The 21,493-nt window shown below is 39.5% G+C and overlaps 2 protein-coding genes across 4 annotated transcripts; both read right to left on the bottom strand.

The window, feature by feature from the left end:
• Positions 1 to 302: 302 nt before the first annotated feature.
• trim24 (tripartite motif containing 24) lies at positions 303 to 20,431 on the bottom strand. Of its 3 annotated transcripts, XM_084710499.1 has the most exons (19): positions 19,444 to 20,431; positions 17,388 to 17,506; positions 17,006 to 17,153; positions 15,908 to 16,040; positions 15,594 to 15,710; positions 15,270 to 15,384; positions 15,035 to 15,181; positions 14,792 to 14,906; positions 13,770 to 13,906; positions 13,199 to 13,444; positions 12,714 to 12,836; positions 12,433 to 12,580; positions 12,280 to 12,337; positions 5,394 to 5,520; positions 4,918 to 5,219; positions 3,544 to 3,655; positions 3,233 to 3,307; positions 2,385 to 2,546; positions 303 to 2,154 (listed from the first exon to the last, which is right to left on the bottom strand). In XM_084710499.1, exons 1-19 carry the CDS (start codon positions 19,718 to 19,720, stop codon positions 1,576 to 1,578), a joined length of 3,240 nt encoding a protein of 1,079 aa, XP_084566625.1. In that variant the 5' UTR covers positions 19,721 to 20,431; the 3' UTR covers positions 303 to 1,575. The 3 variants fall into 3 exon arrangements, with proteins under 3 accessions (XP_084566625.1, XP_084566624.1, XP_084566623.1); XM_084710498.1 differs by lacking the exons at positions 17,388 to 17,506; positions 19,444 to 20,431 and having other exon boundaries at positions 12,714 to 12,776; positions 17,006 to 17,149; XM_084710497.1 differs by lacking the exons at positions 17,388 to 17,506; positions 19,444 to 20,431 and having other exon boundaries at positions 15,908 to 16,037; positions 17,006 to 17,149.
• LOC146306695 (zinc finger BED domain-containing protein 4-like) lies at positions 8,946 to 10,567 on the bottom strand. The gene has a single exon (XM_084710503.1). It carries the CDS (start codon positions 10,458 to 10,460, stop codon positions 9,114 to 9,116), a length of 1,347 nt encoding a protein of 448 aa, XP_084566629.1. The 5' UTR covers positions 10,461 to 10,567; the 3' UTR covers positions 8,946 to 9,113.
• Positions 20,432 to 21,493: the final 1,062 nt, after the last annotated feature.

Here is a 21,493-nt window from a genome sequence, read left to right as displayed (position 1 = left end):
AAAAGTATAAAAGAGATATTACTTTTGCTTTTTAATGGATTTGATTGAAATCTGTTAGAACTTGCTTGCATTAATACTCGTAATGTGTAAAAGGTGTGGAACATTATAAGGTCTGAACTGAACTTATGAATGAATAGATAAAAGTTAAAAAGGGTAAGCTATTTTAAAATTCTTTTCTGTTTTCTTCTTCTGTTAATCACATCGCTTACATTTTTTTCAGTGAAGCATGTTGTATGAAAAAACAAACGCAACAACGACAAAAAAAGACAAGAAAAAGATGACAAGTGGGACCAAAGCATGACTCAGATCTACATGTAACCCTGTTTATTACAAATATTGTAAATGCAGGTATTTTTTATGTTCAGCATTGTTTGCAGAATTCATTTACATGTCCCGAGTACCCTCAATAAATAAGAAAAATGAGATTGGACAAAGTAATATATATTGAAATTGAAGTTTCAGTTTTCTTTCACCTCAAGTATGTTATATCCATACAAATAAGTTTAGTTAATATTTCTTTGATGCTATTGACCAATTGTGTGTAATTGCATGCTTTTTCATTACTTTCAGTGAAGGAAACCGGCTAAAACAATCAGGCTTAGGCCTAATCTTATGCAAAAGTAATCATGCAGCAGGAGGGCAAGGACACAATTCAGAAAACACACCGTCATCAGAGGCTGATGATGAGAACGTGATAATCATGTCTCTGAAAATTATCTAGGACTGATAACAGTAAAGTCAACAAAGTCTGAAGAATTGTTCTCCTGATAAAAACCAACAAGGCTGCTGTGTGATTTAACATAGTTGGAATTTGAGGAATAAGAGGCATAAAACAGTTCATTGTTTAAAAAAAACAAAAAACAAGCAGCACAATTTCCAAAATGTCAGGTTCGTTTAGGGGTTATTTAAATCAGTGTAGCACTGACCGATGTGGCGCTTTCTTCAGTACATAAACTACAGTACACACAGCGGCCCTATTTGCTGCATACATAGCATTAATACAATACTAATTAAAAATAATAATACTATTGCAATAAAACAATTTGATTATGAGCCACATGGCTTGAACAAGTGAGCTCAAGTCTATAAACACAAATCGGAGACTTAATTATTTCTATTAAGACATCTCACATGCATTGCTAATCCAAAATCTTTTTTTTTTATATCCTGACTGCAGCATCTGTGCCTTCAGTTCATGGCATTGTTATGTACACGTTATAAGCAAGGTAACTGATGATAACTTTTTACACACGATCCTATCAACAAAGATTATCTTTTGTGTGCTTTTCAGTGTTGTCATCACAGAAAATAACCATCTACGTTACAGTAAAATTGTAACTTCTGTCCAGCAAAAACACAAAAAGAGCTTTGTTCGCCCTCTTTATTGTGCATCTACAGAATGACCGCTACTAAATAAGTCTATTTAGTATTGCAGTACCCTTTTTTAATCCTATTGCAAATATAATATTACAAATAAATGTCTGATTGCAGCAAAGGCAGGTCCCCACTGGGGCCACTTCTGTGGAAGACTGAAATCATCCATCTTTTCTACAGTTTCTCTTTGCTGTAATCCATCTATCCCTCCTCCTTATTGGCTGTGTTTGAAGGAGCTGCTGCCTCCTCCTGGGGTTCAGGTGGATCTGCAGTCTTGTCCGTAGGGAGCTGAGGGTTCTCCTCTTTTGGGGAGCGAGGAGCTTCTTCGTCTTTTGTTTCACTATCAGCAGCTGCAGAGCTCTTCACCTCCTGCGCTGGAGTTTTCTTATCCTGCTCCACCTCCTCCGCAGGAGGCGAGCCTCCGTCTGCGGCTGATTCTTTTTTGTCCACCCCCTCATCTCTCGTATTGATCGCCTTCTCCTCTGATTCTGGCTTTTCTTCCTCCACTGGGGCCGTCGCTTCTTCCAGAGGAGCCAAGTCTTCCTCTACAGGTGGGATTCCTTCCCCCGCAGGACTCTGTGGTTTATCGTCTTCAAGGGGAGCTATGCCTTCCTCCATCATCTCCTCCTCTTCTTCTTCTTCATCAATTTCATCCTCTAATGGGGGGATCATCTGTTCTTCCCTGCCTCCAGGGAAGACTCTATCTGGGTAGGCTTGCTTCAGCTGTTCCTCAAAGTAGTCCTCCAAGTACAAGCCCGCACTGCCCACTTCTGAGGTCGCCTGTACAGTCAGTGCACAGAAACATCAGTGAAACTGAAAAAGTGTGTACTTTAAAATAAATGATCTTTGGTAAAACTCATATTTAGGTTAATGAAAATGTCTGCAAATGATCGTCATGTGGCACACGTTAATAAGCACAAAGGAATGTCCCAGAATAATTCATATTTTGAATTTTGAAGATAACTGGTTAATCTGCCAAAAGTGACATATTTTAAAAACTGATGTTTTACCTTGTAGTACTTTGCACAGTTGAAAAAGATGAGCCTGATGTCTGCAACAAACCCCTCTGGACTGTTGTAACTTTCAGCATCTGACAACTTCGACTCCAGTTTCCGCTTCACTATTGACAAATCCATCGGGGTCTTGATCAGCTCTTTGTACCTTCTTGTCTCCTACATTAGAAAAACAGCACAGGTTAAGCATCTAATGCAACTGATATGAGAATCAGGCAGGTTTTACTGAGTGAACTTGTTTTCTATGTATGACGAAGTTAAAAAATATACAGATTCTTTTGTCCCTCAATACCATCCCTACTTACAATACATCCCTCCTTTTGAATGCAAAAAGTTATTGGCAGGTTTATGGGATAAGGAGGATATTGTTAAAAAAAGATAATGAAATGGCAAGGGGTTTAATTCATGCAGTTCATATGTAGCAGACTTGTAACGCTCTCTGTAACTACAAGGTTATTTCTTTATAGCTGCTTGTTCAAACAATTTTTATGCTCAAACAAAGCTACAACTCAAAATAGTCTTGGAAAAACTAACTTTATATTGTCTCTTTAAAAAAGCTGAAAGATTTCACACATTTTTTAGTTTCTGTTGGAAGTTTACTATTTTCAATGTGAATTATGACTTAAAATAACGAGAAAGACTTTTTAAATTTAAATTTACACTGGTTACTTTTCAAAATCAATACAATAGTAAGGATGTAAGTATGTCTTAAAAATGACATCCACTAATTTTCTCCTTTTCCAAAAACAGACTTTTCCCAATAACTGTATATTTTTTTTATGTCCCTTGTGAACGATGCTTATTTTTAACTTTAATCATAAAAAATACTAAATACAGTAACTTACTGATGGAGAAGCAGGCTGCTGGAAGTCGGTGCTGAAGTCGTTGCAGAACAGACGCAGTAGCAGCCTCTCACACCTCTGCATGTCAAACAAAGAAGAATGATCAGATCAGACATTAAATTCATGTTAAGTAGAGAAAACAATCTTCCTTAAGGAGATTTAAGCGTTTGTTTGATGGCAGTGACTGTGGAAATCCATTAGAAAAACCTTTGTCCCAAACACGAGAATAATAATACTGTATAAACAGACTGACCAGGCTTCAGTACTGAGAAATATCAAGCACAGAAACATAAATAACATCTTAGTGAACATACTCTTCTCTCAACAGGGGGGAATCCTTCAGTGGTGGGGTCGTCCTTGCTGTCACAATCATACTCCATCTCGGGAGAGTTGATGTCTCGGCAGAACGAACAGAACCACTCACCACTGTGGACAGACAGAAAAGACAGAGAAGGTGTCAGGACAGATGCATGAATTAGCCGACCACTGCTGAATATAATCACATCTGTATTTATGTACAGGGGTGTCTCCACAGACCACTGACCAGACCTGGAGAACAGGATGTCAGAATCTTCATCATCTCTATACATTTTTGCAAACTAGTCCTCTGATTAATTCTTGTGCAGCAGACAGACTATTACACATGATGTCCAACACATTTATAACCTGGTTTCCAACTGTCTGAGTCTAACCACAAGAAACAAAGTCACTGCAGTACAACATGCAAAAGTCAAATTAACTTTTCCGGTCCATTATTTTTCTTAATTATTGACCACACTTTTAAGATGTTCCACCAATCAGTATAAACCAATTTAACAGAAAACCTTTCACTATCCCAAACTAATACTGCAGCTACAATAAATCATAATTTAAAGACCTGTCTGTATAATACTGTAAACAACAAAGACCTTTTATTAGATTAGTGTATGCAAGAAATTTCAATACATATAGGCTTAAATTTAAAAAAGAAAAAAAATCTTTCTATGGTGTAAAGAAAACAGTTCCTACACGAAACTGCTCTCAACAGGTCTGTGGATTATCTTGAGTAACCAGGTCATGATTTCTCGAAGGATATGTCAAATTTTTCGCTGTATGCTTTGAGCACCACAAGACATGTGATGTCTACAGCTGATATATCTAAAACTCTGCAACTCACACCAAAACAATTTGGATGGATCAGAGTTCGACGTCAATGTCAATTTTTACTTGCCCCTTTACAAACCACCATAGCTTGGCTTAAAATGGTTTTCAAATATAAAAAAATAACAAATCCTAAAGTTAATAAACAGAGAAAAGCAAGAAATCTCCATATTTGAGAGGCAGATAACAGCATTTTCTGCTATGTTTATAGGAAAAATAATTATTTTTAACCACTTGCCCAGGCAAGTGAGTTGCTAGATTTACTAGCCAAACATCACATTTTACTGGGGCAGGCGGGAAATCCTTATTGTTGAGTCATGTGAATAAACAGCAGTACAGGTAAAAGGAAAAATATGTATTATTGATTTTGGGATGAACTGTCCCTTTAAAGATCTCAAGAACATTCTTCTCAGGCAGCTTAATAACACTGAAACATTTTCCCTGAAGATAACAGTCTTCAGAACAGCAATAATGGTTTCAAATTTATTCATGTGTCCAACTTCATTTAATTGTGCAGCCACAGCACTGAGAGACAACCCATCTCTCACCTGGGGGACTCATTCAGAGTGGGAATGTGACAGGACAGATGAAAAACTTTGGGACACTTGTCGCAACAAAGCAGCTCCCCTCCATTCTGACAGACGGCGCACCAGTCCTCATTGGGATCGTCCTCCGGCTCTGCTGTCTTCTCAGACTCCGGCTGCCCTGCAGCCTGAGGACGCTGTTCTTTCCCAGCTTTGGACTCTGATCCAGGGGCCGGAGCCGGGGCGGGAACCTTAGTCTGCGGCCGAGGCTTCGACTGAGCCCCGGTGCTGCTGTCCGGCAGGCTGGAGCCTACGCTGGACTGCACCTGTGGGCAAACAAAATGACAAAATATTACTTTCCAATGGATTTTAAAAACAAGACATTTAATTTCCTTTTGCATGCTGCTATATATTGTCCTTTTATTACGTCCTTATATCCTGAAACAAAACGGCAAGTTTCTAAAACTCTGGTCTTATATTAACCCAAGAAATTCTCTTACAAAACGGACTTCATCCTCGTCCTCAGGTTCGTCCTTGATGACGATAACAGGCCCGGGGGACGACCGTCTTCGTCTCTTGGCTGAGGGGGCAGACTGAGGCTCATAAGTCGGCTTCCAGGGAGTCGTCCTTCAGCGAAGAGATTGCCAGAGAGAGGAGAAAGGAAGATTGTGACCATGGCATAGTTATAAAAAAAAATAAAAATAAAAGACACACTGGCCTTGCTTATATTAGTGTTTTTTATTAAAGCTTCTCTCTCTTTTCTGACTCATTTCAAAGTCATGTGCTACTTTACATAGCTTAGTGAAAACATAAAGATCAGCATCCAAAGGACAGTTAATAACGTATTAGATATAAATTATATATGGACAGATATTTAGGGGAAGTAATTACACTGCAGGTTATGACAAGGGAGTGGAAGGTTAGGACTGAAGGCTGATGAAGACAACTGCTGTCAAAACATGAAACAATTATACATAAAGTAATTTCAATGCTGGACATCAAAAAGTAAGGGTGCTCCGATCAGCACATTTGGGGCCGATTGCAGTACCAGGCGATACTGAGGACAAAGTCTACTTCAAGCCTTCTATTTAACATGTAGGGTTATTTAACTAATTTTAACAACATTGTATATTAAGATTTAAAATCAAGAAATGACAAACGTATCATGATTTGACAACTGTTTATTGGCAGGCAACAGCTGCTTAAAGGGATAGTTCTGATTATTTGAAGTGGAGTTGTGTGAGGTACTAATCCATAGTCAATGTATTTACTACAGTAGACGGCAGTCTGCAACTGGAGAAGCAGAGATTAGTACTAGTGTAGGAAGTTAAGTAATAAACTGCTGTGAACGGGGTCAGCATCAAAATGTATTCTAGCCACCTATAATTTTTTTATACAAATTCAACTGAGACTGCTGGCATGCCGACCACCATCTACTGAAGGTAGTACACTGACTGTGGATAAGTACCTCATACAACCCCACTTCAAAAGAACTGAACTACACCTTTAACTTTGGGTTAACTTTCCTGTGGAATGAAATAAATGTACACACAAAAATAAGTGATACACATGTATACTAAGGCAACAAAAATAAATTCCAATAGATGGAACAGAAGACAGGGCCTTTATTGATTTACTCCAACTTTAGAGACTAAAATTGCAACAAAAAAAGCAACCAAGTATTGTTTCAAGTGTGTCAGCCCTTAATTTTTGCATCATGTGTCAATGGCTATGTTAACATGCACACTAAGTTTCCAGTGTTATTCCAAAGCAAAAGCTTTTTAGAGCTCAAACTCTGTCAAAACAGTAGTGTAATATAAGTACCCGTAACAAAATCAAAAAAATAAAAAGTAAACAATAAAACACTGAATGAGATGTACATGCAGGGAACTTGTGGAAAGCTATGATTGTTCAAATACGGAGAAAGACTGGTTGAATTTACGTTAACTGTTGCAATGGCATCATTGCGACTTCCTGGAGGGACTATTATTCTGGTTTTAAGAGCATGTACACAGCACATTCAAAATATGCGACTCTAACCTGTTTAAGGTCATCACTTTGTTGTAAACAAACCAATTCTGCAACAGTTGGCAAGGCTGGCTGAAATATACAGACGAGTCTTTTTTATCTTTTAAAAGTCCAAATTCTCTGTGCATTAGTTGGTTGGTCTATAAAATGTCAAAAGATTTACATTTAAGAAGCTAAAATCAAATACTGTAATGCTGACTCTTTCAAGAAGGTGATTAAACAAGCAGGAGGCTGTGTTCACACGGACAAATCAAGTCTGTCACCAGTGGAATACTGTGTTTTTCAGAATAAGGGAAAAATTGTGTGCATGTAAACATAATCACTTATAAAGTCTGGGGTAGCTGCTTTTTGTTCAGGTACTTTTAGAGGGATAGAGAGAGGGGGACAGATCAGTGTGATTCATATTTCTCAAGGCTTACTTCTTAGACATCAATGGCATATTTTTCTTTACAAATATAAGCATCTCCTCATTTCTGGCAGACAGCTCGTTCCTCTCTTTGACAACATCTCCTGCTGTGCTGAAAAGTTGCTCAGTATCCACACTTGTGCACGGTGCAGAGAGGTAGGCCCGCGCTGCGTGTGCCAGAGCGGGGAAGCGGACTTTATTGTCCTGCCAAAACACAAGCGGCTCACTGCTTCGTGGGATAACTGGCTCTGACAGGTACAGGTTCATCTGTGATAATGTTGTTGGGCTGCTGGTGTCGCCATCGTGTTTCCCGTCTTCCTCCAGCAGTTCGGCATACATAGCATGCAAGGAGGCAGCTTGTGACAGTTTGTCTCGGGGCTCAGAGGTGCTTGCTGTCACACTTTTCTCTTCATTCTCCTGTTTTGGTCCAGCAGCCAGGATATCAGACAATGCTGCACGGATCTGTGGCTTGAGTGCGTTGGGGAAATATCTGTCTTTGTACCTTTTTAAACAAGAAAAGCAAAACAATACGTTTATTTCATGAATGTCATAGATTATGCTTCACTCTTGTTTTGATTAGATACAGGATTTGGCCTCATACCACAGTCAGACATTTTTTACTGTGTGGTTTTACTAATAACTCTTCCAAATACTTGCGTCTGAAACATAAATATTCACTTCTCTGCTTTCTGACCAGCACTTTAAAGAACCACTGTGTAAGATTTAGTGGCATCCAGCGTGAGATTGCAGATTTGAAACAACTGAATACTGTTAACATCACCCTCCCCTTCCACTCCGGTGACCATGAAGGTCACGAAAGGTTGTATCTAGCATACACACATATCTGTAGACATCACACTGGCCTGTGGATTATATGTTAATGTTGCTGCCATTTTGGTCAAGTCAAGACTGACCTGTAAACACATACAGGGGGAGGAGCACATACAAGTAAACAGACGAGCAGCAATTTTTCTGGCTGAAAAGTACTAAAAGATTTTTATTTCTCAGGGCTGATTTCAATGAATTGTTTTTATATTCAAGGGTTCATGATCTACAGGACGTCAATGTGCTGTCAACGTATTAGTCGTCTATGGTATCTAGAGCCAGTGTGTGGTTTGTCTGTTCTGGACTACTGAAGAAAAATGGTGATGCAACATGGCGGCCTCTGTGGAAGAAGATCTGTGTCCCCTCTATATATAATCGTCTCATTCCAAGTTAACAAATTGACAATGTTTCTTATTTTTGGGTGGTTATACACTCTGGCTATTTTGACCCACAATCCTTTGTGATGGGTCTATGAGCAACAGGGTCAAAGTGTAGGCACATGTTATGAGGAAGTAGTATTTCCCAAATGAATACCTACTGCATGCAACAGTGTGTACTTTCTAAGGTAAGCTGCAGTATGTACTTAAAGTAAAAAGACAAAGTATTGACAATGCAGGGACAGTTTCAGATGAAAAGTGAGCTAAACTCTAGCCATTTAAACTCCTGCTTCCAGTCATTCCTAAATTTTCATTTTTTTCCCCAGACATGTTCGTAACTAGCCAGTGATGAGAACTGCTTGTTGATTTGCTGAACTGTATACTAACCTTGTGCTGGAAAAGGCTGGCGGCATGGAGTTAAAACTTGGTCACTTGGAGCTAAATACATATAATATCTGGTGGCCACAGTAACTTTTTGTGGCCATGGGCCATAAAATCCCCTTACATAATTACACAGTGGCCATTTAATTCAACACAGCTGGACACACAAACAGGAAAGTAAGTAATGAGAGAATGAGGGTTCCTCACCTTGGATCAAGGACAGTAGCGATGGTGTACAGGGGCTCAGATTCAATATCACGAAATCTCTTCTGGACAGCTTCCAACAGTGTCGCTTTTGACGTTTCCACGCCATGGTCAGTCTCTGCTGCTCTCACAAGCAGACGAGACAAAGCTCTGATGGATGGTATAACGTCTGCAGCAGATGCAGTCGATGAGCTGATCAGCTGGGTGAGCTCCTCAAAGGGGGCAAGCAGGGAAATCATATTCTCCATTAATTTCCACTGGCTGCTGGTGAACATGCAGGGTAAGTCATAGTCCGCTCCATAGGCGCACAGGGCATCTTCCTGCTCCAGGAGACTCTGCAGCATATACAGAGTACTGCTCCACCTGTTGGGCACATCTTCCTGTAGCCTTTTCACAGGCTTACCCAGATGTTTCTGGATACTTTCAAGTCTTGAGTAGGCAAGCTGAGAGTGTCTGAAGTGGCTGACAATACGTCTTCCAGATGATATTAGATCAGTGATGCTGTGTTGGGACAAAACTCCTTCAGCTACAGCAAGCTGGAGCGTGTGTGCCATGCAAGGCAGGCTGGGTAAATAAGCATCCCTCATTGCTTTTTCCATATCCTTATCATTGTCTCTTAGAATAACATGCACTTTTTCCTTTGGGATCCCCCATGCTTGAAACATGTGGATGAATGCATTAGTAAGAGCCTCAGCAGTGTGTGAGCCTGAAAACTCCTGAGAATGAAGGACTACTTTATGTAGTTCAAAGTTTGGATCAATAAACTGCGCCGTGAGGCTCAGCATGGACATGGGACACGCACTGGAGCTCCAGATGTGACTCGTGAAGCTGATCGGCGTGATGTTGTTCTTCACCAGGCTATCAATGTATGTATAAACTGTTTGGTATAAATGAGGCAGACGGACATCCGTGAAATATTGACGATCTGGTAAAGAGTAACGGGGATCCAAGTAGGTTACGAGCCGTCTGAATCCTTCTCCCTCAACCACGGACAGCGGCTGCTGGTCGAGGCATATGAACTCCAGTATTTTGGCTGATATTTCCTTTGGTTTCCTGCTGTCTTTGCCGTAAGGCAGCAGTCGCTGAAATGCCTCTGTTGCAGAAAACGGAGAGAGTACGGGCTGAGTGGCTCGCTCCCTCGCCCTCGCTGCCTTTGTGCTAGCTAACTTTTCAAACTCCTCGTATTCCCGAGGGTGACGGACTCTCAAATGTCTGATGAGATTCGTGGTGTTGAAACTTTTTGGTCGCGTTCCTCCACGGGGGATTTCCTTTAAACAAATGTTGCAAACGCCATACCTTTTATCTAATTCAGAAACCTGGTAAAATTGCCAGACCGGGGAAGCCATTGTCCTCCTTCCCGACAAACTAGGTCTATCTGCGGACTCGTTAGCTAAAGGACACACCTACTACATGGTACGCCCCTCGAAACGGCGCCAAAACTGCTTGGGTAGGGTTGGGGCGGGGGGGGGAAACATCTCAATGGGGTGTGCTATGTGGAGAAGTGGGAGTGACATGTAATACAGAGGGTCTACGTCTGTTGTATCTACAAGGGAACCCTAAACCCGCGAAAGATCTCGCGAGAATGCTTATTTAAACTTAAACTCCGATTTCTTCCTAATCTTAGCCACGTGTTTTATGTCCCAGATTTGGCCACAGCAGTGTCACATCTTAAATTATATTATGGTTTGTACAACGTATAAAATGAAGAAACAATGCATGCACATCTCGCGAGACTGTCGCACATCAAGGGTTTCCTTCTAAACATGAGCGTTGGCCCATACTGCGCCTGCGCAACTCTCAACAGAGATTAGAAGGAGGCGAGATGGTTCACTGCCTCACTCGTTAGTTTTTTCTATCATAAACTCCAGCAAAAAACGACGCGATTAATTCAAAATGTTATTGACACTTTTGTAAAACAAGTTTTGACCACAGAAGGTTAGAGCAGTCAAACGTTTTGACTAAATTCTGTACTAAACGCATTTTCAACAGCTGATTGTGTAAGCAGCCATAGAGTGAGGCAGTGAACCATCTCCCTTCTTTCTCATCTCTGTTGAGTTGCACATTAATGAGCTTCAGCCATTTTACCGTTTGTGTCATCTGATCGGCTCTTCTGATCGGCCTCTTTAGAGGTAGAGCATTCTGGGGCGGTATTGCCATTTTATAGGGTATGGTTCATGGCTGTCATAGTCACTGTCACCAATGATTTAGCAATCATTTAGCATCAGAATGGTATAAAGTACGTGCCAAAGACAAATGCCCACTAAAGTGAAATCAGTGAAACTAAGGTTAAAAAGAACCTGGCTGTACCTATGAATACCATATGTCATTACATTATTATTCAGGTTTTCTTTATTGAAATAAATTTTATATTGATCAATAAATTGTTAGTGACATTGAATATTGAGTGTAGGTGGATATCATTCACAGTGATCCTGTCCCTAGATGAATGTGGTTTAAGTGTGGTTTATTTCCCTGTAATTGGAATCATTGTTATGGCAGTGTTATCTGCTGGACAGAGTGTTGTTGCTGCCGAGTTCACACATTAACTTGACCCAGGAGAATTTGCTCCTGGATCACCTTTTCTCCCATGAATTTGAATATCTTGACTGTGTTAATCTTGAAAATATGTTGTTTAAATGTTATATGTGAGTTGATTAAATCTTATTCTGTTATCACCAATTGTTCCAGATCACTGACCTGTAATGATAATCAGATGCAAACCTTTGAGTAATAAGTTTGAGAACCACTGATTTAGAATGAATATCGACTGATAACAATCGATGGCCGATCAATCGGAGCACCCTTATCAAAAAGGCTTGTAATCAAATGTAAAACAAGCAAAAAGGATTTCCCATAGATTCAAAAGCAAAACGACACAAAGAAAAATATATATCAGCCATAAGTAGTGCCAGAAAGACAAAGAAAATGTGTGCAAAAAAAGAACATTTTCAAAATGAAATAAATGGTTAAGATGACAAAAACTGCAATGAAAGCAATGTGAGAGTTGCAAGCTGTAAATATTTATCGACATGGTAAATTTTTTACTGCAGTTTAACACAGTGTTCTGAAAACTGTGATGCAGTTTGCCCAGGTCATTGACCCTCAGCACAAATGAACAAATGAAGAGAGGTGGACCTGCGATGAGGACAGATTTGAGGATCTTACCCCGTGCCTCTGTCAGAAGAAGACGGCTTGGCAATCGGAGAGTTCTGCCTTGCTTGAACTTGAGGGAAAAAGAAGAGAAGCTTGATTTAAGATTAACATTCACAGGGGATCATGTCTTTAGTGTTGTTGCTACATCAGAGCAGTGATGAGGACCTGTTTTGTGATTAAGTGTGCTTGTTTTGTCCGCAGTTGCTGAAGCTGCACTCTGGGCGAAGCTTGGTTTGGGGATAGAGATGGTGATGGATGGGACGGATCCACCAGCCTCAGTCCTCTTCAGGAAGGACGACTCCGCCAGGCCCCGCTTTAGCAAACAAAAAAACAAAAAACAAAAACAAGGCGGAATTAATGCTTCATAAATGTTTCACAACACAAGCACTTTCTCTCTCTGGAATCACACTAAAGCAAGACTGATATCCTCATAACCCCACACCAACCTGATGTAGTGACGTCTGTGTGGCTGCTCCGGTGGACAGAGGCTGTGGGTAGCGGGACGTACCCTGCAACACATCCATGGGTTTAGGAGGGAAGCTGGAGCTATGGATCAGATCTCTCAGAGACTAGATGTAGAGAAAAGTTGAAAGAATAGCTCAAGTTTTAAAAAACAGCCAGTTTAGCTTCTACAATAGGTTACTATGTCCAATTGAAGCCGGAAACAGTAGGTGCTGGAGGAGATATGTAAAGTAACAAAACAAAAAGTCAGCATTTCTCGACAATTAGATCTTGGCACGAGAAATCTATCATGAAGCTAAAAGGATACAATATAATCTAGTTGTTAAATAAACTAGATTCACCCTTCTTTTTAAGACAGAAATCAAGTTTTATCGAAACCTTTACAACAATAATCATGTTGCTGAAGCCTCGTGTGTGTGCAGCTCATGTTTGGCATGTAGAACATAAGTACATTCCCTTTATAACTTACCTGAGCAGGTGAGAATCCCGCGTTGTGAAGCATGGATGATGTGGGGCTCCTGGGGTTGGGGTGGGAGTTTCCGTATCTGCGTCCCGGCTGGCCCATGCTGGGGGGGGCTTGCGAGGGGGAGGACCCACCGTGGATGGGTCTGGTCGGGGGTGGAGGGCCAGGGGGTCCTGGGAGCCTAACGTTTTGGTACCAGGACCAGTGGTTAGGAGGGGGCTGCCTGTGGGGCTGCTGGGAAAGCTTGTCCACCTGGGACAGAGGAATCAATGCATAAGTAAAAGCAGTGTTTAGTATGGTACGGTGTGGAAAAAGTAGAAACATTTTCTATGAAGGTCATGTCTATAATGCATTGTGAGCACATTCATAATTAAAATGCATTTATAAGGCTTTTATCAATGTCAACTTATAATAATATTTCTAATATTTCCATTATGTCTTATAATGCATTACAGACATGACCTTCATAGAAACTGTTACCAGATTTGACCAGAACAGCAGCTTTTTTGCACTTCTCTGCCTAAAAAAAAACAACAAATTTGTCAAGGCACAAAAGTGACTGTGAAGAAAATCCTACCTGCATCTGGAGCTGAGCCAGCGTGCTCTGTCGCTGCTGAGCTGCCGTGAGACCCGCAGTGGGGGCCTCTGCTCTGGGACCTGTCTGATGGTTGGTGATGGGCGGTCGGCCCGGGCCCCTTTCTACTACAAGAGAACCTGAAAAAAAATAAGCAAACAAATAAGAAATAATACCCCATAAATTACTTCCACTAAAACTTAGAAAAAATGTAATTACGTTTTATTTGATATGGCAGCCTTTAAGATACTATTTCTATAACCCATAAGTGATACTTTAAACACAGTATTATATATAGTTCTATCTGTGACTTGCCCTTTTGTTTTTGTTTGTTTACTTTAAGGTTTTCTTTTTCTGTCTATTTGATTTTTTGTCTTTCTTCCTTGCACGAATAAATGTTCAAAATAGACTTTGCTTTTAAAAACATCAACACTCTCTGCGGCCCTCAGGTCTTCAGGCAGGCTGTTCCACAGACGTGGACCACAGTGATTTAACAAAAACATGTTGGCATCGTGCTGAATTTAAGTTTGGCATTGTCCACCCCTACTTAACAGTCACAGTAGTGACTTTTTACTTAGGAAAGTGTTTTAAAGTCAACAAGACAGAATTGGTTAAGTGACTAGAGTTAACCTTTAAGATAAATATTAACACCGTAACCTCTTGTTTCTGTCCAAGAACGTATTATTCCTGCCAGTGAGAACATCCAAAGGTACACTCAGACCCAACTAATCTGAGCCAGTATTAGTTTTAGAAAAGCCAAGCAAATGTAAACAGCCTGTAAGCTAAACACACAAAAAAAATATTCTAGCATTGACTGTTCTTTTTAGCAGCGGCATTAAAGTTCAGGCAGGTGTTTATAGCCACTGATAAACTTGATATTCCTGTTGAAGACGGCTGACAGAAAAACAGGTAAATACATGTGATGTGCCATTATTCCCCTAGACTAAGCCTTCTACAAATCTGTAGGACACATTTGTTTTTCTAAAAGTGGTCAGGTGATGCGTTTCAGGTCATGCCAGTCTTACCGAGGTCGACATTTGTGGCCCAGAAACCTGAACGACACTGAAAGCGGACCGCGCTCTGAGGGACGATGGAGGGATTACAGCTCGCTCTCATAAGGTAGTGGATCTGATAAAGGATCTAGAAGACAAAAAACAGACATATTTAAAAAGCAGTCACTCAGAAGTAAAAGCACTGTAGGAGTTTGTTAGAACTGTAAATGAATTCAAAGTTATTCAAATTGTTCTGATGATGTTGAAGGCAGTCACCAGTCTCTTGCAGTACAGGAGGGCTGTTCCACTGTGGCTGGCTGTGGCCCATTTGGTAAAGCTGATGACGTGGTCGAGGTGCCTGCTCAGAGAGTTGACGTCCTCCTGCTGCTTTTTCAAACCCAACTCATGGTCCTTAGTCAAAGCCTGGGAGTAAATGTGTGTATGAATTGTCAGAAAAAAAAGTAAGCTGAAGTATCAAAACTACCTCTCAAAATCTTTAAAATAAACATACCTCGAGCTGGTTAACCAGAATCTTCCCCTTCCTGTTGATCTCCATAATCAAATTACAGATGGACTTCTTTATTTCATTAGTCACAGACTTACGGTTTTCGTCAACTTGCTGCAGCCTGAGTGAGTCAACGGCAGAAAATTAAAAGTTAATTTTAATATCATGAATGACAAGAATGCAGCATCAGTTTCAACATGTAGATGATTCTGACTGCGATTACATTTGCTAAAACTAAAGCTAAAACCTTTTCTAAAATCTGGAGAAATAATATAGAATTCCATGGGAACCAATTTGTCAAAATGATATTGCACACAAATATAACTTTACCCGGTGCTGATACAGCTGGACACTTCCTCGATGGCCTTTCTTTTCTCCTGCAACTGCTGCGTCATGTTCTCGAGATACTGCCTGTGGTTTCTGTATGCGTCCTCCAAAAACTGGTAGCTGGACACAGAACATATGCATCAATAACTGCAAACTTTATGACTAAACTCACCCTGAACCATTGGAAGAATGAGCTAAAACTCTTCAACTCTTAAATTTTTAGAAGTATATATGCATTTGTTTATTTTATTTATGTGTCCTACATTTGTCATAACATGGAAGTTATAAGACATTTCTTATAACTAAACTTAGCCTACTTGTGGTCCTTGTGCTTAAGCAGCTGACAGTCTCGGCAGGTCAGACGGTCACACGTCTCACAGAACAGCTTCAGTGGCTCCTGCTTGTGGATGTCACAAAACACGGGCTTCTGCGTGGAAATGCCTACTGCTTCTGGGAAACAGACAAGAGGAAAAGTCAAGAACACAAGGTCAGCTTATGTCAACTTAAACACTCAGTTTTTTTTTTAAATATCTGTAGCATCATTGTCATGACTGACAGCCTGCCAGAGCAGTTTGTCTACAATATTTCACAACTCTAGCAGGCAGAAAACCTCACGGCTGTTAGCGTCTTGTCAGAACAGCTGTCAGTAATTGTCCCACCCCCCGTCTACACTTGTTGAGTAACTTCTAACTGTGTCTATTGGATTTTTTCAGGCTATTGATTTATCCCTCCTTGCTGTAACTGAGTGAAAGGTGTAAAGGCAACGCACTGTACACCCTAAAACACCTTAGGATGTTTGCAGAACTGTCTTATTTCAACATTTAGCAGTTTTAAAGTTGTACTAAGTAAAGTATGTAGCATGAATTAGCGCTACAGTACAGCGTACAACATTTAAAGGAGCAATATGTACAACTGCAGGTCCAAACTGTCAATGGTCTGTCAATGTAAAGTTAAGCCTGTTATCCTGAAAACATAAGCTCATAACTCTGAAAATACACACTCTGAAGTTGGAGTGCAGTCACTGTCTGCCAGACTCCATTAACATATTGCTCAATTTAATTATTACAAACATCAACTCCTTCTAAAGGATTACTGATTATATCTTACAACTCCTAAACAGACACTTACTCATTTGGTGAGCATTCCTTATTAAACTAAACTCTAATTAATGTCAAACAGGAAAACAGTAACACAAGTTATGGGCCAGAATAGTCATTTCAAAGGACACCATGGCTGTAACACTGTTGGCAGAGTATTTCAACTCGGCATGTTTCCTGATTTCTGATGACACATCATAGTCATTTTATGATTTGTTACAGTAAATGTATTACATATTTCTCTTTTAAGTTGTTACTTTTGAATCAATCTAATTACAGAAAAAAATACTGTTTTCCTGTCGGTAGGAGACACACTACCTGGAGACATCTCCTCCTTCTGGCGTATGGTGTGATCTCTGGTGAACTTGACCCTTTGGTGCGCCTCAATACACGTCACACACAGAAACTCCACACACTCCACGCAGTAGCCTGTTGCCTCTGTGTTGTCTTCGCAGCTCATACACACCTATCACAGACAAAAATAAAGTCAAGTTTATTTATGGAGCACGTTTAGAACCAACAAATAAAGTGCTTTACAAATAAATTCAAATTAAAACACAGGGAAGAAAAAATAACATAACAGGAATGATGACATAATAAAAATATCTTGATAAAATCATGACACAAACAAGAAATGAGATACAAACAAAAACCATAGCGTGGTCTGGAAACGGGTCTTTAGATCAAAGTAAAAACTTACCTGACTGGTTTTCTCCACAGTGCTGCTTGGCACCTCAGCAGAGTCCTTGACAAAGAAATTATCCAGCACGTCCATTTCCCAGCATTCCTGTCTGCATACTGGACAGCGAATGGCACCCACTGGAGCAAGAGACCAAGACTTTATTGTTTCAAACTGACACAGAGAAACTGGGTGATACTTAGTTAATATTAACAGAGCGCAGTGGTCCTAATCTTCATTTCACTAAAACTCAATGTGAAGCCTTTTTTTTTTTTTTGGTTGTCTCCCCAATCACTGTTAATGATGGACAGAAAATTCTGTATGGGTGTGGGGTGTAAACTGTTTTCAGCTTCTGAAGAAGTGCATTCCTGAAAAAATAAATAAATAAATAAATAAACTACTAATATAGTGACATTAGAGTAAAAATCACCCAGGGCAGAGCTACAATGACTGGTTATATAATAGATTTGTCACTTTTAGTTCTGGGAAATTGTGATGAGCCTTTTTTACAATTTCTGACATTTCATAGATTAATTAATTAATCAGTTAATTGTGAATGTGTCAAATCATTGACAAATCGGCAATCAAAATAATCTTTAGTTGCAGTCCTAATTTGAGACTAGTGACATAAAATCATTTTATAGTTTTGTTATTTGGTCTTAAAAGCTGTGTTTCAGTTGAGTGACACTTGTGTAACAGCAAGTCATCACCAAACTATTGTTATAACATATTAAGTCAAAAACATCATGAGATTGCAGTGTATAGTGTTGTCCTCATCATCCAACCCCATATATGGGTTGCATAGTCCAAAAAGTTACATGACATAAGGCTTAAAGGGACAGTTCATCCCAATATCAAAAATACATATTTGTCCCCTCACCTGTGGAGCTATGCATCCATGTAGATTGTTTTGGTGTGAGCTGCCAAGTTTTGGAGATACTGGCACAGAGATGTCTGACTTTTCTTAGATGTAATGAAACTAAATGGCAAGGCTTGTGGCACTCACTTTGAAAAAGTCAACAGCAATGTCTCTTTCCAGAAATCATGACCCAGTCACTCAAGATAATCCACAGATGTGAGGCTTGTGCTCATAACAGCATGGGATGTAAACATTAACGGCATTTTCCCCAGCTGAGCTATAACCTCTCATCCATGAGTACTTCTGCATGGTGGTATGGTTGGTGGGTGTAGTTCAAAAGAAAGAAAACAGTAGTCTTAAATCTTTAAAAATGCTATATTAGACTATCTTGAGTGTCAGTAGGATCAAATAATCCTGATCCCATCCAGGAACTGAGCAAAACTAAGCAAGTAAAACTAAGAGATGATGCCTTTTTCTGAGGGGAGGCCGTCAGTCTCAGACTTTGAAAAACCCCTGAATCTGAGTAACCAGGTCATCACCTCTGGAAAGAGACATTGCTCCTGAGTTCTTCAAATGTATTTTTTGGCACTTTGAGCACCACCCGCCAAGTGCCATCTTGTTCCACTACATTGAAGAGAAGGCAGACAATTCTACAGCTGACATCTCTTTGGGCTGTGCATTGGCAAGAATGGGGTGATATGATGCATATCGTGATACAGAGGTTACAATTCAATATATTGTGATATACTGCACTACTGTAAGCAAGGTGATATATAGCTATTTTTCAGGAAAGTGTAATAGTAGAAAGAACACAACACTACATGCATACAATCTGATCCTAAAATCTGAATCTTTGAATGTATCATATCACAATGCAGAGTTTTTTAGAATATATACACCATCACAAAACATAATATCACAGTACTTAAATGCATTGATATTTTCTTTTGCCTCTAATATCTCCAAAACTCAGCAATTACTACCAAAACGGTCTAAACAGATAAACAGCACTACAAGTAGGAGTAAAAAAATAATCTGTTTTTGTTTTGAGGTTGAACTGTGCCTTTAATGTTAACAATGTAATAACTTCAATCACTGCTGGCTAGTCCAACCTGCTACTGTCCTAGCTTTGTTATCTCAAGCAGCCACAGTTACATCAATTGCAGCTCATATCAGTGTTGCTATAGGACCTCGTATAAACAAAAACACTGTTCTCACAGGGTTTGTTGTTGTCGACTTGACCTTGGGAGTCCCTCCTCGGCTCGGCACTCCGGAAGGGTGCAGGCAGACACCTCTTGCAGAAGGAGTGCAGACATGGCAGGAGTTTGGGCTCTCTGTTGTGGAAGCTCAACTTGCAGATGGGACAAGTGTCCATGAGCCCGAAGGTGCCTCCTTGTTGCTTCAGCCTCTCCTCCTCGGCTGGTAAACTTTCCGCCTCGTTTTCCACAATAATAACGATGTCGTCGTTGTCAACATTTTCGGCACTTTCATCCATTTTTGGTCTGCTGCTTCTTCCCGACTCTCCAGTCAGCCAATCAATGTAGCGTTGCGACTGGAAACAAAGGATAGCTTATAATGTCCAAGACTCAAAAAGCCAGATAGGTAATAGAAATACTAACATTATCCCTTACAATATTAACGTCGTAGTCCTTTCATCCTACAAGGCGGTTTGTTAAACTGTGAGATATAAGCGTTAGCATTAGTTGAAGTGTATTTCTCTCCGTTTTGGGAGCTAAATTAGCAACGTAGCTTATTTTAATTGCACAAACGCTACAGACAATAAATCAATAATAAATTACACGGCTTGTCGGGTTTTTATTTAAACAGGCGAAAGATAACAGCACTAACTAACTTGTAAGTTAACATGACGCTACAAACATTGTATTTTGAAGCTCATGCATCCATGAGAAAGGCGACCATCTGGGAGTTCTTTGCTCAAAACATATACCATATATTACCCAGACTGCACTGCGGCTTGTTAAAGCTACAGCGCCCGGTTTGGGCCAAACTACATTTTGAAAAGTGCGAGTTTTTAACCAGTGGTCAATAACTGACACTAACTAGTATTTATAAATATGACTATGCTAGAGAGCTAACTATTAAACCAAATGATTTTAGCGCAAATGTGTTTAATATGAAGCCCATTTGCGCCAATGTGATGAAAAAAATATCTTGTATATATAATTTAAATGAGAAACTTTCTCAAAATAATGACTTAGTATCACAAAATAATGACTTAATAATCTCTAAAATTACTCATTATGTCAAATTAATAACATATCAAATGATGACTTAATATGTTAATAAATTTCTTATTTTGTCAGAATAGCAAGTATCTCAAAATAATGACTCAGTATTCCACAATAATGACATAGTATCTTAAAATAATGAGTGAGAATGTCAAAATAATGACCTAGTGTCAAAATAGTGAATTAGTGTCTTAAAATAATGACTTAATGTGTCAAAATAAAGATTTAGCATCTCAAAATAATCACTTAGTATGTCAGAATTCCAAACTATATACCTTTTCTTTTCCCTTTTAGTACATATTGCAGCTTTCCTTACAAACACATACTGTTGCATGCAGTATGCATACAATTTGGACATAGCACTTCCTCACCTCATTGCACCTTGGACTTTGACCCTCTCACTCATACACACATCACAAAGGATTGTGGGTCAGAATAGCCAGAAACTCATGCTGGCTTGCATACTGCAAAATGCAACTGGATGCAGTAGGGATTCCTGGTATTTTTCGCATACTGCATTTTACATACTATGTATTGGCACATACTAAATCTTTTTCTGGCTTTCTAGATAGTATGGTAGTATGTATATTGGAAATCATAGTTAGTATGTCAAAATAATGAGTAAGTATCTCAAAAATACTGAGAAGCTTAAATAATGACTCAGATGTCAAAATAATAAGTTATGGGCTATCCACACCAAGAATGATAACTATAAAAATAACAATAAATCCTTATAAGTCAAGTGGATGGTGGAGTCCAAACCACAGCTTAATGGATGTGGTGTGGACGCATTATTTTGAGATAGTAACTCACTATTTTGACGTACTCACTCATTATCTCAAAACGTTTCTCATTAATTTGACATAAAAATAAATCATTTTAAAATACCAACTCATTATTTTGAGGCAGTAATAGTGTTTTTGAGAAAAGTTTCTATTATTTTTTAGACACTAATCCATTATTTAAACATACATAACGTTGATATACAAGTCATTTCGACATACTAAGCCATTATTTCA

The sequence above is a fragment of the Lutjanus erythropterus genome, chromosome 22 (assembly GCF_056507025.1).
Source record: "Lutjanus erythropterus isolate fLutEry1 chromosome 22, fLutEry1.hap2, whole genome shotgun sequence".
Lineage (NCBI taxonomy): Eukaryota > Metazoa > Chordata > Actinopteri > Lutjaniformes > Lutjanidae > Lutjanus > Lutjanus erythropterus.
The sequence above is the reverse complement of the archived record's forward strand: the minus strand, read 5'-3'. Positions and strand labels throughout refer to the sequence as shown.